This window comes from Ammodytes marinus (genome assembly GCF_949987685.1).
Source record: "Ammodytes marinus genome assembly, chromosome: 12".
NCBI classification, from domain to species: domain Eukaryota; kingdom Metazoa; phylum Chordata; class Actinopteri; order Uranoscopiformes; family Ammodytidae; genus Ammodytes; species Ammodytes marinus.
In genome coordinates this window covers 15481828-15500215 of record NC_137216.1, presented here as the reverse complement: position 1 = coordinate 15500215, position 18388 = coordinate 15481828, and the positions used below count along the sequence as shown (strand labels likewise).

The 18388-nt window shown below is 42.9% G+C and overlaps 1 protein-coding gene across 3 annotated transcripts in view; it reads right to left on the bottom strand.

The window, feature by feature from the left end:
• Positions 1-2475: 2475 nt before the first annotated feature.
• LOC307258485 (hyccin 2) overlaps positions 2476-18388 on the bottom strand; it is a 41054-nt gene continuing 25141 nt past the window's right edge. The window contains exons 6-13 of one of the 3 annotated variants that reach the window (XM_080038023.1): positions 17113-17193; positions 14774-14889; positions 13154-13249; positions 11798-11914; positions 10626-10713; positions 10270-10426; positions 9363-9551; positions 2476-7071 (exon numbers count right to left, since the gene is read on the bottom strand). In XM_080038023.1, the coding sequence (XP_079894149.1) occupies positions 6383-7071; positions 9363-9551; positions 10270-10426; positions 10626-10713; positions 11798-11914; positions 13154-13249; positions 14774-14889; positions 17113-17193 (1533 nt within the window). In that variant the 3' untranslated portion in view covers positions 2476-6382. The remainder of the gene's footprint in view (positions 7072-9362; positions 9552-10269; positions 10427-10625; positions 10714-11797; positions 11915-13153; positions 13250-14773; positions 14890-17112; positions 17194-18388) is intronic. The other 2 variants (XM_080038024.1, XM_080038025.1) reach the window with 2 other exon arrangements.

Here is an 18388-nt window from a genome sequence, read left to right as displayed (position 1 = left end):
TCAGAAATCTGAAAACCTTTGACATTCGTTTTTAAAGCCCAGGTGGAAGAGAGGAAAAGCACACTCACTTTGCAGACATCGAGTGGGGAAATACATCCACATTTAAACTTTGATTTGTCTATTATAAACATATTACCAGTCTTGCTGCTTTCAGATCCTCTTCGCACTTGGATAAGCAACAACATGGAAGTCGTTTCACACTTTCAGATGAGTGGAAATGCTTTGTTTGTAGATGTCCTTCGCCAGGCATTACAACAATTGTTGCCAGGTGACATCTCCAGAGAATTAATTCAACTGGGGATCTTGTTACCGAATCAGGCTGTAGTTGGCTCTCAGTAGTATGCTTTCTGAGGTTGCCTCTGACAGTTCAAGTATTCATCTATTACAGTATTGGTAAACAGCCCTGTTCATTCGTTAAAAGTGAACAGGCTCAGTAAATCACCAGGTTAATTGCCAAGCGTTCGAGATTGAGAAATCATACAGGGAGGTTGTTTTGTCAGCTGCTGTTTCCAAGGTCAAGAACTTGCCCTTTTACTGTCAACACGGGTGAGAAACTTGAAGTGATTATAAAAACTCCTTGACAATTCAAAAAACTCCATCTAATATAAATAAAGTTGCTACCACATTGATCTTGTGGAGATTTTCTGCATCATTTGTGAGCATTTTTTCTTAACCAAAACTTGACAACGAATCTGTGTGTGTAACTATGAGTTTTGAGTTATTTAACCATGCTAACAGCTCTACGGATGACAAAGTAGATTTGTTGGTCGGTGTGTGGTTCACCATTTTGGTCCAGGCTGCAGTGCCAGCACATTATGTCTGTGGTAAACAGTTTAATCTAGTGCCATAATCAAGTCAAAATGTATATTGTATAACACATTCCAATCATCCTCAACTCTGATTTGTCTTTAGTGCTATCAAGCTATTGTTAGCATCATGCTAAAATGCTGAACTAAGATGATGAACATGGTTAACATTTTAGGCCTACCTGCTTTTGGCATAGATCTGCATGTTGGCATTTAGCTCTCCGCTACAAAGCCAAACAGAGCTAAAATAACCTATTGTTTAAAAATAGCCTTTTTAAGATGTTTTCAGCAGATCAGATCAAAAGTTAATTTTTGACCCTAAACAAACCACAACACCCATTTAGTAACTGATGTTTAGCTTTCGATCATTGAACTTCATCAGCAGATGGAATTTGCCCATTTTAAGATTAATACAATTTCTGGGCTTTTGTGTCTCATCTATTCGAACTTAATGTAGAATGTAAGTTTAAAAGCTCATCTAGGCCAACTGACAGAAATCTTCGAAGTCTATCAGAAGGCTTCTAAAGTAAAATAAATATTTAAAGAAAAAAGAAAGAAAGTGTTCCTCTCCAAAATAAGTTATCTGATGGAAAACAATATATTGGTAATACTAATCATTTGAACAACTATAGAGTTACTTTAGAGCTAAACTTAACTGCAGATCTTTTAATGTTTGACTAGGCTACTGAATTTAGCTGTTAAAGGCCTATGTGTCGACCTTAACCCCAACAGGTTAACAGCTGATAAGTGTTGTGGGGGGTCAGAGGTGGACAGTAGCTCAGGAAGTTTTCCAGATTGCTTTGTTTGAGGCAAAGTTCAGTTTTCAGTTTTGAGCTGTAATAAATGTGTGGCAACATGAATCAACTCTAACAATTTACAGGTTTGAAATAAATGACTTTGTCAGGTAGAAACCAAACAACTATTAACGTGCAATTAGAACGTTTGAAAAAACAAACATTAGATATTAATTATTTTTTTAATTAAAAAAATAATTGTTTCTTTTTCAGGTTAAGCTGATCTGCTGGATATTGGCTGTTGTTTTGAATTCCCGCCTCTAGGTGTCAGCACATCACCACAAATGACAAATCACAGTTTAAGTTACAAAAAGTAACTTGAACTGTGGGAATTACATTTTTTTTGTTTCTTTTCTCAGATTTTGCGCTTTTCTGCAATACACTGATTTTGATTATAACATGGCAACCAGTATGTGAATAAGAAATAAATGTCATTAAAGCTGGGGTATATGATTTCTGATTTGTCAAAGTTACATGAGCTGTACACTTTGACCAATCGGAGCGAGGCTCCGATTGGTTGTTGGGACTGGCCATTTACTCTGGCACGACTTTGTTGTAGAGCGTGTCAGGGAGGGACCAAAGAGAACAAGTGGAGCGGTTGAGGTATTTGGATTCACACTACCATTTTCTCCCCAAATCCTCCACCCTCGCTTTAAGTTAAAATATAAGTAACCCAATGAACATAGCCTAATTGATCAAACCATGAGCTCAGTTTACATGAGCGAAACTAGGCTACATGGTTTAACAGATCAAATATGAATTGTAGGGAATTTCATTGCTTCGTTTATCAATTTATCTGTAGCTTATTTGTATTATTATTAACCCTTATGTCCTGAAGTAGTGGTGGTGTACAAAGCAGACAAGACAGTGGAAAATCCTTTACGGCACAATATTTATTCAACAATATACAGATTCATTTCTCTCTACATCCCAGACTGATCTTCTGTTTTTTTAATAGTCATCTTGCTTTAACCTTTGTACAGTATTTTTATTTACAAGATTTAAAATAAGTCTTTCTCTCCATTTATACATCATCAACAGTACAGTGTTATCACATCGTCGAGCAGCTTTCCTCGACGCATCTATAATGAGACTGGTAGTTGATAATCTGTTCATACTATTCGTAAGACAGCCGCCATCTTTGAGTGCGGCACACTGACAGAAGGGCTCAGCATGCGACAAAGGTCCAGGTGTGGCTTTTCTCTCAGTGATGGGCAGTTGGATGACGAATGGATGCTCCTCTATATTTCACATAGGCCTACATGAGGTCTTTCGTTCCATGTAGCACCACAGCAGGGTGCATTTTTAGAATCAGTGAATGGGGACACCGTTGAGGCCTTTAAAAACCATCCTACCCAACAAAGACCAATGAATGCCCGTACACCGAAAAAGATTGAAGGGGAAAAAATGTTGCATAGAATAAATTCTGACTTTGATAACAGAAACTTTTGGTGCTGACATTTTTTATTTATTTTTTATTTAACTCCTGAGACCTTCCGGACCGTGTAGCTTTTTTTTTTGGTTTTGAAAAGAAAAAGAAAAGAAAAGAAAATTAAATAAATAGCTGTACCCATAGACTTTTAACAAAAATAGCATTGTGTTTTGGATGTGACATCACATAGAAGTACTACTTTAAAGAGACTAAAAACCCTGCATTGAGTGTATACACATTTGCACATCTATATATATATATCATTTATATAAGTATCTTGAGGAGAGAGGTGGATGGATTAAAGTGCATCATACTGTATGAAAACATAAGCCCACAGTTATAACATGCAGGACAGGAAATTAACTTTGTCCACCAGCAACAGTGGCTGACCAAGTACACATTTAACCATTGAACACTTTGGACCATCAAAATGATTTTTTTCTTGAAATGCAAGTGGACCTTATGAGGTTTTTCTGCGCAAATTGTTCTCCGCCACGGTCAAGTGCTATCCACATTCACTGGCTGGTGTTCATTTCCTGCCCCGGTCACATGCAAATAACACCAGACACGAGGGATATTTATCTATCCGTTACTGTCTAGGTGAACATACAGTACCAACATGGTTGCTGGTAAGACTTGGTTCAGGGGGGGGCACTCATTAATGACATGAACATGTCACCATTTTTTTTTTAAAGCAAAAAAAAATAAAAAGATGCCACTCAACTCACAGCAAAATACAGCAAATTGGAACACGGCTCGTTGTGAGCCACACAGCACGGGGGATGACAGCAACAGAGCAGGTGAGAGTGTGAACTGTAGCTAACCCTCACTCTCGGCTCCTTCCCTCCACAGTCCAGTCCAGCAGTGGGAGGAAAAGGAGTTGTTGGGGCCGAAGAACCAACGATTGAGGCTTTTCTTTTTGCCTGAAATGTCTAAGGCTAAAGTTGCACACAGGATTAGCAGCTGTGAGGAAAGGTTGGGGGTGGGGGAAGTTTCCAGCACAGCAAGAGCATGATGAGTGTGTGGGATTTTTTACTGCAGACTGAACTGACCTTTAAATATATATATATATATATCTTTATACACACATTAATCATTCATCCTCGTTTTTAAACAAGCACGTGAGCAAGACATGGAAGATGCATAACAACAGCTGACATCTACGCTACACAGACGTGTAAATATACTGCTTGTACGTGTGAACAGCGAAGCTACTAGTCATGATTGTGAAAGTAAAGTGTGTCACATTATCAGACACCTGTGATGAGTGAAAAGAATGTGAAGCTGCATCTAAGGGCACAATAAACCTCCAAAACATTCCTTTGTTTCTCTCTCTTTGTCCCTTAAAGTTAAAATAAGACTGGTGAACTGAAAAATAGACATTTTAACTTAAGACACCCAAGCAAAAGAAAATAACTTAAGGAGAGGATGTGTATTGGCACATCTGGTAAAGACAAGGACTTGGGTTTGGCTCGCTGGCTGTTTCAGGTGCGCGAAACAGCAGTGCTTTGCAAGGGGCACTAAACATGCAGACAAGCACGCCATGTTCAAATAACTCAGCCTGGCAGGGAGCACTACAGAAGGCTAGCTAGCACTGTGAGCAAATGCAGGCATTAAACAGCAGAGAAGATCCAACTCCATGCACGTGAGGATTTAAAAAAAATTGCACTTCAAAAATAATTACATCTAAAAAATAAAATAAAAGATAAGCAGGACATTTCTGAGGAATCAAAATAAACTAAATCCCAATGTGATCGTTTGATATACGACAGAAAATAGGAAAACCTGAAGACAAGACGTGTTCTTGTTTTACAGCGAGGTTTGGTGCACGATGCAATTGAACTGAAATGCGAGGCAGGCCGAGATATTCAGTCATAACTCCTCACATGAACACAACCATCATAACAGTAGCAGTCTGGTCCCCACTATTTAACCCCTCCCTAACTAAACTTAACTCCAGTTTCAAACTTAATGGGGTCTTTTTTAAATCCTGCATCTGATTGGGAGACATGAGTCTGAGTGGCAGGTGAACACACAATGAGGTAGAACGAAATGTTTTCATGAGCATCCAATCAGAGCACAAAACAGGAGAGACACGATCGTCACGGTGACAGTGACTGCTACGCAGTGACTAGTACAGGCCTCCGGGGGGCAGGAATTCACCGGCTGACAAACACACCCAACGACTGCTTTCAGATGGATGAGCCATTAAAAGAACCATTAATACAATCTAAATATAAAATACAGTCATTGCCTTAAGCTTCAGACCCAAACCTGCACTGTCTACAATATCTGAATCCAGTCACTCTGCAAGATTCAGTTTAAGATTTAAAATCAAGTCACGAGATGAATAAATTCCTCTTGTAGCTGCACAGTAGGGATTTCTTCAGATAAGTCCAGTTATAAGCGTTCGGGGGCGAGACAAAGCTTTACCACATTCCAGTTTGGTTTAACAACAATCTTAAAAGTCTTGAGTTTACAGATCAAAATGACATCATTATTATTATTATTATTATTATTATTATTATTATTATTATGTCATAAAACAAAAAAGCTCATGGGCTGAAAACTATAGAGAATCGCTTGGTTCCGACCGATTTTTTTTGTGCCAAATCATTGTCAAACAAGTAAAGGAAAACAAAGGCTATCTTCTTTGGATTGTAACTTTTAAAAAAAAATTTAAAAAGAACAACGAACGGGGAAGATAATCAGCAAGAACGATTGCACGTGAGCCCGGGGAATGAAAGGGAAGGAATGAAGAGAAAGAGCAAGAATCCCCACTCTTCTCCACATGAGCGACGGTTAAGTGTTATTGCTGATTTTTTTTTTGTTTTTTGACTGATTCAGTCAAAAACTCAAAAAGAAAAGAAAAATCTGAAATGTCATATATCTCCACCCCCCCTTCCTATAGCTAGCATGCCATCCTGACTGCTTTCCTCTCGACGTTTCCTCCTTTTGAGGAGAGTTTGTGTGTGACGTGAGGATGCATTGACAGCATTGGGCAGTCGTCACTACTTCTCCCTTGTTGCATTTTCAGCCCATTTCAACCCACCAGCAACGACTGCAGGTCACGGTCGTGAGTTTAATGGATGTTAAAAGGGTAGACAGACAACGTTTGAGATCAGTTCTCATACTCTCTCACACACACACACACACAGGTTGTCATAGAGGGGCTGTAAAGAGTTGCAGTGAAAAACTGCATGAGGATTTGTGTTATGAGCACGTGATTTTTGAGTGTGTGTGTGTGTGAGTGTGTGTGTGTGTGTGTGTGTGTGTGTGTGTGTGTGTGTGTGTGTGTGTGTGTGTGTGTGTGTGTGTGTGTGTGTGAGTTGCACACCCTGCACTGCACATTAGACCTGTGATATGAGCTGCATGTTGAAACTGGGGGAGCGGGACTGCCTGGTGAGAGGAGCTCCAGGAGCCAGTTGGTCCTGTGCGTCCTCTGGCCTGACCAGGTGCTCCTCTTGCAGGCTGATGGTGGAGTGACGGTGGGAGCCGCCCGGTGGAAGCCCTCCTTCCTTGTCAGAGCCCCCCGCGGCCACCTCGCGCTCGCTGCCACTGCCGCCTCCGTTCAGGTTGAAATTCATGCAGTCAAAGGACTTGCTGGAGGAGGTGCTGCCAGTCCGCACCAGCGTGGGCACGGCGGGGAAGCTCAGGTGCTTCTTGATGGGGCTCAGCTGGATGGCGTCCAGGGAGATGCTGGCCGGAGGCGACTGCCGCAGCTGTTGTTGCCTCCTCGCGGCGGCGTGGAGATCGGCCGACAACTCTGCCTGTTTCTCCTCCTCCCTCTCCCTCTCTTTCTCTTTCTCCCTCTCCTTTTCCCGTTCCTTCTCCCGCTCACGCTCCTTGTCCCGGGACATGCGGGCCACGATGGCTCTCTTGATGCTGCTGCCGCTGCTGTTGAGGCTGCCTCCCCTCAGCCCCACACCTCCTGCCTTGGTGCCGCTGGGCTGGCTGCTGTTGGACGCCCCGGAGGAGAAACCCTCGTCAGGGTCGTTGATGTTGAAGGAGTCTTCCCCGCCGCTCATACCGTCTGCTTCTGAACACGTGCACAATATGTACACACAAAGAGAAAGCATGGAAGATAAAAGAAAAGTGAGCAAGGACAAACAAGGATTGTGTTGTGTACATACATTTAAATCTGAAAACTTTTAACGCTTATGGCACAGGTCCAGTGCAAAAGGCAATCAACTCCTGCAATACTAAAAAGCCAAATATAATTCATAGTTAGGTATCACTACTCAATACGAGAATGTAGGAATAATATAATGCAGAGAAAGGACCAAAGAAGCTGATTTTAGCTAAATTTATAGTGTGTTACTGAAATTCCTTTTATACATGATAAAGTAACATTCAAGCCAATGCCCCCTTTCAATGCCACAAAGTTGATTAGGCCTATCAGGAAAGCTGTGGACTCAACCTGCCTGAGTAATACATTCAATATATATTAAACAATAATAATTCACAATTGTTGATAATATATAGTAGAAACATTGACAAGAAGAAGAAATATAAACAATAAAATATTTAATAATCCATCCGTGAGCTCATTGTTTTGAAAGCTGAAAAGGGGAAAAAAGGTGATAAATTGGGTTAGAAAAAAGTCGAGTTATCTACATACAGTATGCAGGGTAAAGCCTGTTAAAGAGAAGAGACAGAGGATCAGCTGTCTGTCTGCTTCATGCATCGTTTGGGACAAGCAAAAAAACTGGGCGACGGGGAACCACAGGCAGCAGCACCGGAAAAAAGAAATGGAGAGACCGAGACGAAAGAAAGGTCTGGAACTGACATGCACATAACATGAGGAGAAGACGCATGCTCTCCTGACCCAATCCCTGGTTCTTTTTTCCTGCAGCAACTGGCCCAGCAGGTCACGTGGCTTGGGCCGGCCCCGAGACGTTCGGCCTGCCAATCTGTGGGGAGCGCTGAGGCGAGTCCACACACACTCCTCATCGGATCAATAGCGCTCCAGTTAAAGCTGACAGCACACAATGCTAAATGGGCCAGTCTGCGAGCTTTCACAAGCCCAAACCAATCACAGATGAAGAGTTAAATGTTCCTCAAAGCCTTACAAAGAAAGGACGCAATTAAGGGATCGTACCAGCGTTTTGCCTGTTTTTCCAATTTGGCTTGAAAAGCTTTTTTTGCACAATAATTATCTGCTTGCTATTGGTTTGTAAACACTTTTTTTTAATGGTATAGAGCTAATAACAGGTGTAACGCAAAGGAAATATCATTGGTAGTTAATAGGCTTAAACATGCAACTAACAGTACAGTAATTCCCAAACTAAAGGACAAGTGTTAAGGTTCTCTTCAGTACTAGTTAAATGACAGAAAGTGGGACGATGACGGGCTGCACGCGGGAGGTGAGCTGATCTCTGCCGTCATGTCAAAAGGATCTGAGTGATGTTTAGAGATTCCAAAACGTGTAGCAACCGCACATGGAGATGGGACTCACGTTCAACGTGACAGAAGCGGCCGTACGATAGGTCCTTGTGGTGGAATACCATTTGCTGTTCAGAGTATTGGATTTGTAAACTACGCTCACTTGGCCCTGTCATTTGAAATGTTAGCGTTCCACGGGTTTCATGTTTCAGCAGAAATTTCCCAAGCTTGCTGTAGCGTGCGCATGCATGATGAGGGGCTCGTTCCCACTCACTGAGCTGATGAGAGGAAATGTAACAGGGGCAGAACCAAAAAACAGCACACAATTAAAGCTGCTGGACTGGGAAACAAAATGGAAGGCCTCTTCCTGGGGAACAGTGGCAGCAGATGGGTACTGCTGGCCTGAGTGAACCCTAAATCTGTGGTGCTGTCAGACACCGCGAGGGGCAGAACAGAAACAAGATGTCGGGTACTCTCTGTGCCAGTTTGTGTTAATATGAGATCTTAAAAACCAATTATCAGATATGAAGAGTTGAGAAAGCCCAAGCTGCAAGCTGAAGATGCTCAGTGAGTGACAAGGACAGCAGTAAAGCACATTGGAGGCATGAGGAGGAAAAAAAAGAGAGGATATGACATGATGACATGGCCCATGCAAAAATGGCCACTAGCCACACTTCCTTCAAACCCAGAATAGGCGACTCTTCCTCTCTTGGATGAGAGACGAGAAAATAGTCGGTTGTTGGTTGAGGGTCTTAAAGAGACTGGAGGAGTTAGTATACTCTGGGGGAAGTGAAGAGGCAGCCAAAATGTAAAAGGCAGAGTTAACCCTCTCAAGCTGAGGACGGGTGGGACGGATAGGAGGTGGGTTGGGAGGATGCAGATCGAAATGGGCACGTCCTCCCGAGAACCCCCTCTGGCCTCTGAGCGTCCGCCCCTGGCCCCTACCCTCAAATGTGATGGGGGGAATGATGCTGCTGCTGCTGCTGCTGTGCTGGCTGTGAGGCCGCCGCCCTCTTCCTCCTCCTCTCTCCTCATTGGCTGCGGGGTCCCAGGGAGCGCAGTGGTGCTGGGCAAGGCTAGGAGGATTGACGACAAGGCTCAACTCTGCATCGGACGAGGAGTGGTCAAAACAATCTGGGAGTCAACAACACAGACGGAGGAAACGGGTTTCTTTAGTGGCAGCGAGCCTTGAACCGACTTTGGGCCTCGACATGTGCACAGAGGGGCCTGACAAGCTGTCTGTAAATTCATTTTGGAGGTTATAAAAGGTAGAAAAAAAGGGAACATAGTGATACGTGTGATAAAACTGTGATAAGAAAAGAGCCGCCTTATAAATCGCCCATTTACTGGGTAAAATGGTGCCAGTAGTAGAATCTACTTGCATCATTTTGTCAACCGGGGTTTCTCTTAAACCACAAACCTTATATGTAAAACACACACTAAATAGACAAGACAAGCAAAAAGGAAAAAATAAAAATAAATAAGGAGCAGTGAGTGGCACAAGCACTGTATGTCCAAAAGTACATACAGTAACTGCCATGAAACACCATTTGGGAGATGCTAATGGTGCGATTGCTATAAACAAAGTCATTCTCTCATCAAACAGTTCCCTGTTGTGGCCTTTGACAGATCGGTAAAAAGTGTGTAAGTTTACAGCTTAAATCCTTACTAAACACTGGTTATTTTCTCTGCACAACATTCATGTCCAACCTACCCTAGGGTGCCAATACAATAGAAAAAAAAAGTTTTGTAACAGAAGTTGTCATATCTACAGAGATCTCTCCTGCACTCGGCTGTGTGTTGAAAGCCACCTTGGCAGGCCTTCCTGTTTCCATGGCTGCTGCCGTCTTACCCTCTCTCTTCCAGCGGTGGCGTCGTATGGAGGCGGTGGTGATGGCAGACATGGAGATGCGGCTAATGGTGGGCGTCACCTCCACCTGGAGCACCTTGCGCCCCCGCGGCGCATCAGGAGCACTGTCTGGCAGCGAGTTCTTCATGGCGTTAGCCAGCTGGAGTTGATGCACGCACACACACAGTTAAAAGACGGCTTAGTGTTATAGAAAGTGTTACAAGATTGTACTAAACGTTGCAGATCAAAAGGGTTTATTTTACTACGGTGTTTGTATTTGACTCCACAGTTACACATAGGTTGAATTGCGCTGTACGTGATTGCATGCACACACACACACAGGCAGTGCAGTTGGTTACCAGGAGAGGCTGGGAATAAAGCTCCAGCTGGGCTCTGTACAGAATGTCCTCTAGAGCTTCCTGGCCCATCGCCCACTCTCCATTGTATCTGCACATCACAAAAGAAAACAAATGCACACACACCAACATTTAACCAAGTCATTTTGTGAGCGTTCTTGAACTATAATTTGTTATTTAGTCATGCCTCCAGCGATAGAGATGCAGGGAAGTGGAAGCAGTAAGGGCGTCCTGCACCATACAAAACTTTGACACACTTGTCATATGTCATATTTGGCAATAATGAAACTGTTAAAATTGCTAATTTTTGCAAAGTCAACAAATTGAGATGAGATCACATTGGCAGATGTGTTTAGTACATGTTAAGATAGAGCAAGTGATATGATGCGTTTTTAAAAATTACAAATAAGAACATAATTTTTTTTGCTGTGGTTCAAATTATTCTGACATCCCTCTATGTCTTTCCCTCTCCTGTCCTCATGTGGTATTACAGCGCTGCAGCTTTAGTGGACATATTAACCAAAATGCCAGAGTGTCCTGGACAAGTGACAAGGTCACACTGCATGTGTGCAGCTGTGGATTCCTGTTCATCTGCCCTTCACGTGCAAGTACTTGGGGCAAAAGGTGAATGTGATGGCTAAGGTTGGCAGTTGCACTGAGGTGAACTATAGTAGGGATTACTAAATAGGCTATTATTCTCCCTCTGCAGCACTGCCTGCTCCAATCTCCTTCATGCAGGCGACGAAGAAGAAGAATGCATACTCCTTCTCTCCGCCTCTCCTTGCTACACCAATCCTTAACAGTCGAGATTGCAGTCAGGAATGTATCAGGGGATCTATCTTTGAGAAGGAGCTATCGTCGCACAGACGTAATCAACTTTACAATGACTTTTCTCATAGGGGATGACATCACCTGCTCCCACAATGCACTGCAGATCTTATCCTCCCGTACACTGGGGAGGATTCGGTCCTTGCTAGCGTAAATAGCTGATTGCAGCAGACTAGAGGAGAGACTAGCCATCATTAGGGAAGTCCCCTAAACTGCAACTGTTTGCTACCAATTTCTCTTTTATCCCTTCACAAATCTGAAGATGATCTGAAGTTGTGATGGTTAACTTTCCATTGTCCGCAAGTGGACAAAAAAGTCAGTTATTGCAACTGTAAAAAGATACGTACATGGCGTGATAAACGGCAGTGAGCATCTGCACCATGAACTCCGGGTCCAGCAGCACACGGTTGCATGGCTCCCTCCAAAGCTTCTGCTGCTGCCGGGGGAAGCCGCACACACACAAGCTACAGAGGGAGGACACACACACACACAAAGTGAAGTCAGACAGCATTAGGCAACAACAAAGTTGAGGTGGGTTCAGGGGGAAAAGTTAAGGCAAAGGTTCAGAGATATTTTTACTGTTCAAACACATGTCCCTGCTGCAGGTTGTAGCACAGATCAGATAAGCCTTAATGGGACCAACAACTAAAGGGAACATCAGTCACTTTCCTGAGTGAACTACACAAAGAAACACATCAAACAGATATCAAAGGCAGCAACTACTTTTATGCTTGTTGGTGTCAGCCAAGGTTAGACGACTGGGGGCTAAACTCAGAAGAGTGAGCGTTGTCTCCGTGCTCTGTAAGCTTCACAGTCACAGTTTGCCGCCCGTCTAGACGGAACTCGCTTCAGGCGTTGTCTGTCTGCTGGCTCACAGTAGGGAAGTCTCCATATCCTCAATACGTCTTTGCACATCGGCGGACCAATCACCGGGCAGGCTTCGCTACATAGCCTCATATTGTGAATTCTACATTGATCCTTTGTTACAGGTATCCAGCAGTGATTGCTTCCACTCGGCCAATCACAGACAGCCAAGCCCTAATGAAATCATACTTAATGAAATCCACCCGCAACGAGGGGCAGACAGTATCGAGGTCAGTGTGTGGCTACATGGTAGGAGGTGATTTAAAGCCTCGGTCTGTGGAAACCTTGTCTAAAAAAATCAATAGAGGATATCAAACTTTGAACTTTTACAAACAACAAACTTTTACAAACAATAAATTGAAAATAAGAGTTCATAAATATTTTAAAACTTAGTTAAAATAGTTTTTACGGTCTTGACCGTTAAACAGGACTGTGTGGGTGTGGTCGACGTATCAAACGGTCTCTGTGGCAACAGTCACTGTTATTATACGACTTTCGGGAAGAGAACTGCCATGATTGGTTCAAAATTGTTATTGTGTCACCAGAACCAGAGCATGGCCCGCTGCGTCTTAGACAAATTACTGTTACGTTTATCAAATTTAAATGACAATATCTGTAATTTGGATTGATAAATATGCCTAACTCTTATCAGATGATTACTATCGTGCAACTAACTCCCCAAATTACATTCTGAGAAGGCTTTTGTGGAATTGGGTTTACAGGGTCTTTAACACTAAATTCATGATGGCAAATAACGGATGTAGTCGGGGAGAGGGTGGTCACTGATTAGGTGCATAAAGGACAAAAGTCACATGCTTTTTTAAAGGTGTTCTCCTCACCGTGAGCTCATTCTGCAGACCGACTGATAGGACGACAGGGGCATGTAGACCACAGCAGAGTTGTAGCAGAGCATGAGGAAACACAGCACTTCAAACCTGCAACAAAAACAACAGTAACACAGGCTCTTATTAGTGTCTTATTATGACCTCTGTTGAAGTCAAAACACAAACAATGATGTCATGTCATGAATATCGTCTTACTAGCCTGTTTTCCCATTCTAGCCACCAATTGTTCTGTGTCACTTTAACTGTGGACTGTTATGCAGAGCTGCTCAAGCACTTTATTAACTCTGAACTGTAAAATTGCCTGTTAGGCAAACTGCTTGCCTAAGCAGCTTTGTCCATCCTGAGCTCTTGTACAGCATGTGGATGCACAGCCTACTGTAAAACCATTTTGTTGTGAGATTGTGGTGGGGTGTGTGTCTTTTATGTTTTTTATTTAACCCATTTTTAAGCAGGCAGGAAGAACCTGGCAAAAGACAAAAGCAACTTGAGGGTAGGAAGGTGGGGGCTGTAAGCAGAAGCAGTGTTTCTCCACAGCATCATATACAACACTGGTGATTATGTAGTTAATATATACATGCTTGTATTGAAATGAGAACATTACATCATTTCATTACATTGAAATGATCAGTTTTCAGATATCAGAACATATTTCAATATGGTGCACCCCTAAAATATAGTATAGTATAATATAAGATGCATGCACCAGGAGGAGGGCCTCGAGTGTAAAGGGCCATACGTGACACAATTGTGCACAGTAGGTGGTAAATGGCCCTGGCAGTAGTATATCATGAGGCGGAGTGAGTCGGCACCTCTCAGGAGCTTGGGGGCTTTCTTCTCATAAACACTATCTCAGGTCCCAGCCACGCAAATGGATTTCTAGATAAGCTACGAGGCCTGGCCCCCCGCTGAAAGCCATCCAGTAGATTTATGACTGCTTATGAGTGTTCATCAGAGCCGAGCCGCATCATAGCTCTGGACATCACGCGGCATGACCAGTGTCATACGCACTGCCCTCACATTATCAGCTATGACGTATCCTGATGTGCGTCTGCCTCTAAGCATGTATCACTGCAAAAAAAAAAAAAAAAAAATGTAGGAAGTGCCACTCTGCTCCTTTTTCGGTGCAAGCGGGAGGCCATTTTTCTGGCAGCATTCCAGCACGCTTCATTACTATGCCTAAGATTATCATTCATCCGCAGCAGCAGCAGAGAAAATGTGGCAGCCAAAAAGGCTTTCAGGGTCTCGTCGAGTGCAGGGGAAGATGAAGCTGGATGAGAGTGGAGGGTTTTATGCTCTGATCATCCTAAAACGCTCTTTCATCTTATGGGGAAGGATAAGATGTGAAGTAAAGGAAACTATTTTGTGGTAAAAAAAAAAGAAAAAAAAGAAAAAAGAATGAGAGTGATTATGACGTCGACAGGGTTAACATATGACTCAGGGTGGTGATGCAACCTGTGTTTTGCTGAAGTGGAACTCAACAAAGGCTTCACAGTCTGCTAACTTGGCACCATGTCTCTAAACTGCTGCCTTTTATTCTCTTTTGTGACGTTGTGTAGCGTGTCTCAAGTGACTCAGTCACTGTCGAGCAACAGCTGGTGGAAGTCAGAGCGCTACCTGTTCTGAGCTGTGAAGGTCTCCCTCTGAGGGTGGAGGCCGCTGTACACCACTCTGATCAGGTCATGTTGACAGAGAGCCCCCTCTGTCAATGCCATGGATCCCAGACTAGAAGGCTAAAAAGAAAGAAAGAAAAAAAAAACACAGTTAATCAAAATTGCCCATCCATGTCAGCTTTTTACAACGTGCTAGTAAAGTGGAAGCGATGACGTAGCGATTCTATCCCGGCACAAAAACAAGGCAATGTGACCCTTCAACGCTGTTCATTGACAGCCTGTGTTTGAATGGAAATCTGATGTAATGATTTACATTTGATCACAATGGAATACTAATACTTCTGGAGATTTGCCAGACTCTAAAGTCACTGTGTAATTTCACACATCAAATGGCAAGACTTCCAACAAAGAGTCAGGTTAATAGTTCTACATAGTCTACACACTCTACTACCTCTGCTAAAACTATTTCCAGTGGGGAAACATGCAGACATCACACCCACCGCCTTCAGCTACAGACACATTTCTTTTTCAGTTGTCATAGTGATAACAGTAATGTATGTCTCTCTCTGGAGCAGGCCTTCAGTGCCATGGCGGCTGCTTGGCCTCACGACAACAAGTCCCAATGTCACATTTAGACCTGGACCATTCAGCGCTTAGTTTAATTTCGATCTTCTTTTATAGGTTAAAACCTGCAACTTGTGCCGGAGGGCTCGCTATGGCAAAAGCCTGGTGCCTGCAGCCATAGCAGCACTAAACAAAAGGCCAAGATAAATCACCCCAGTCCCACCCTGTATATATATCCTGTATGTATGTTTACTCTGTTTCTGTCTATTGTCTGTCGGCGTGCAGCCCATAAATGTACATGTGATGTGAAAAAGAATTTCCCCTTGGGGACAATAAAGTCTAAAGTCTAACTTTCTGCTTTTGTAAAGTGTCTTTTTATTTAGGACTTTATTACGTAAATGTTTCTAGAAAATATGTTTGATATGTCAATGAGCTAAACAATCTTAACTAGAAAAAAAGAGAAGGTGGCACATTCAATGACCAATGATTGAGTGAAATCTTAATGTGTGTCCAAGTGGAAGTATATCAGGAGCTCACTTATTCTGATGGTGTGCAGAGCATAAAGTCACCCCTAACTCCAATTGATTACAGTCTTCATTTTTCTGGGTAATTCTGAGCAGGGTTTTGTAGGAGAGACTGGAGTGTATGCTAATGCTGGAGGAAAAAGCCACGTGATGTGCATAGCCGTACTACACCCCATAGAACCTTGTTGTGATTCACACGCACATGGCGACTCACACACCCCGCCTCCATGCTTTCTTCTCTCTCTCTCTGCGTGGAGAGAGGAGAGACTCATGCTTGTAATTACTGCAATAACTCACCCGCAGCACACGCCACACACTGTAGTATTCTCATCAACACCCTCACACTAGTGGCACCTGCTGAGGGTCGTCATAGCGTACTAAAACATACCGTAGACTCTATGCTCTGGTTTTGGGTAGCAGGGAGGTGGAAAAAAAAAAGCCTTCAAAACTGGCAAACAAGACACACTGCTTCTGTCTGCCCTCAGTAAATGGTTCCAGGGTCAGCATGTCCTGTTAAACACCTAGCTAATGAATTCCAGCTCAACACAGTAGTCAATGCTGTGCCTTGTTTTGGCCTGGTCAAAAGTGGCATAAAGACAGCATGGCAGAGAGAGGGACTAAAAGAGAAATACAAAAGCTCATTTAAAAAAGGTGGTGTCAGTGATTCTGGAGAATGCTTGTTGTCAAATCACTTTGTCAGTCAGTGACCTGTCCAAAAATCCAGAGTTTTTAGTATTAACACCATCTTTTTTCCCCCAGTCTAGACACAATACAGACAGGCAGTGGATCACAAGGAGATATTCCCTTATTTCGACAAAGGGTGATTTTGACATCAAGCATTCTCCAGAATTGCTGACCCCACCTTTGAGAAAAAAGTTCAGTAAATATGCAAACTGTAAAAGGATTTGTTCCCGACTGGTTCTTCCTTATTAAACTGCCTACACTTTTAAAACGCTTAACCTTTAAAGTTTGACTCGTGGAGAACAAGAGAAGGAGCAAAAAAAATAAATCGGTCTTGAGATTCAAGGCGACACTTTTGCTGGCACACACAAAAAGTGCCAGCTCCGACGTCAAAAGCAAACACAGATAGATAAGCCCTCCATAATGCTCCAAAAGACAGTAGGAAGAAGGCAGAGAGAAGGAGATGAGAAGGGAGAGAGAGAAGAGGTGAGAAAGGCAGGAAGAGTCAAAGTAAGTCGTATAGAGTACATTGAGAAGACATTGACTGATTAGACTAACGGACAGGATCCCCCACCTCATGATATATCGATGGTTTGGACAGAGATGGGATTGTGAAGGACAGGAGCTTGCTGTTGCCGTCTTTGTCCACGATCTCCTGCAACAAAAAATAAACAGAAGAGTCAGATAAGCTGCGTAAGAAGGATCAGAGGATTGTATTTTTTTTTTATTTCCCACGCGTTTGATTGAGATTTAGTCAATCTTTTGACTGGGGAACAGCACTTAGCAACGGCTGTACAATCCACGGCCCGTCCCTCTTTCAGGCTTGCGTAAGGACCATTCTGCTGGTACATGTTATTGACTTGGGACAGATTAGATGTCACTGCTGCCGGCACCATCGCCCATTCAATTCCAATGTTCACACACTGCGATGCGTAACACGGAGATTAATGCGCCTCTGAAAACGATGCCATTTCTAAAAGCAAAGGCCTGATTATCTCTACCAGGCACAATGCCAGTCATGACGAGAATGAAAACTAAATGTACATACTACATTAGACATAGAGAATGATGTGCATCCGAGTAGGATTCAAGTAGTGTTTGAGAATTATCAAAGCAATTGTTTTTCCTACACGTGAGCTTTTCAGGCATCATTTAATGGACTGAAAAATGACTGTGTTTTCTTCAAGCGTGTAACAGTTTTATCTGTATTATTCATAGCACCTATACAGAAGGTGTGGGAATGGTACATTTCGTTATGGCATTAAATATTCATAGATACGCGACTTGATACAGTTGTATGCAATGCATGTATGTATGTGTAAAATAAAGCAAAGAAAACTACAAACATCCATTCGTCCAAGCATCCATAATCTAGGTTTAGGATTATGGTGGTGAAAAGGCTTCATCATCCCTTTTATCCCATTCTCCCTAAATGCACTGTTGGTAACCAGCCTCGTCCCTCATTGGCTAGCAGTAGATCTCTGATTATCTGATTGGGCTGCTGAGAGCAGAGCTCTGTATCAGAGGTCTGTGAGCATGTTTAGCGTGTGTGCGTGCATGCATGTGTGTGTGCTTGTGTAGTGCAACAGAGGAATAAATTATGCATGGCTATACCTTCAGGCCATCTGGCTGACATGGAGCCCTTTCTATTGATATCTTCAACTCTTAGCCCATTTCCCCTAGGGTGTTTCCCGGTGATGCAATCTATCCTGGGTCTATCCATTAACAGGGCTTTTTCCCTGTAGATCGTCTTTAATGTCAGCAGACTTACAGCCTCCTTAATGTTCCACCTGTATAAGGTCTTAAAAAGGACCAACGCTTTGCACGTCAGCGTTTCTGGGTCTTTTCCA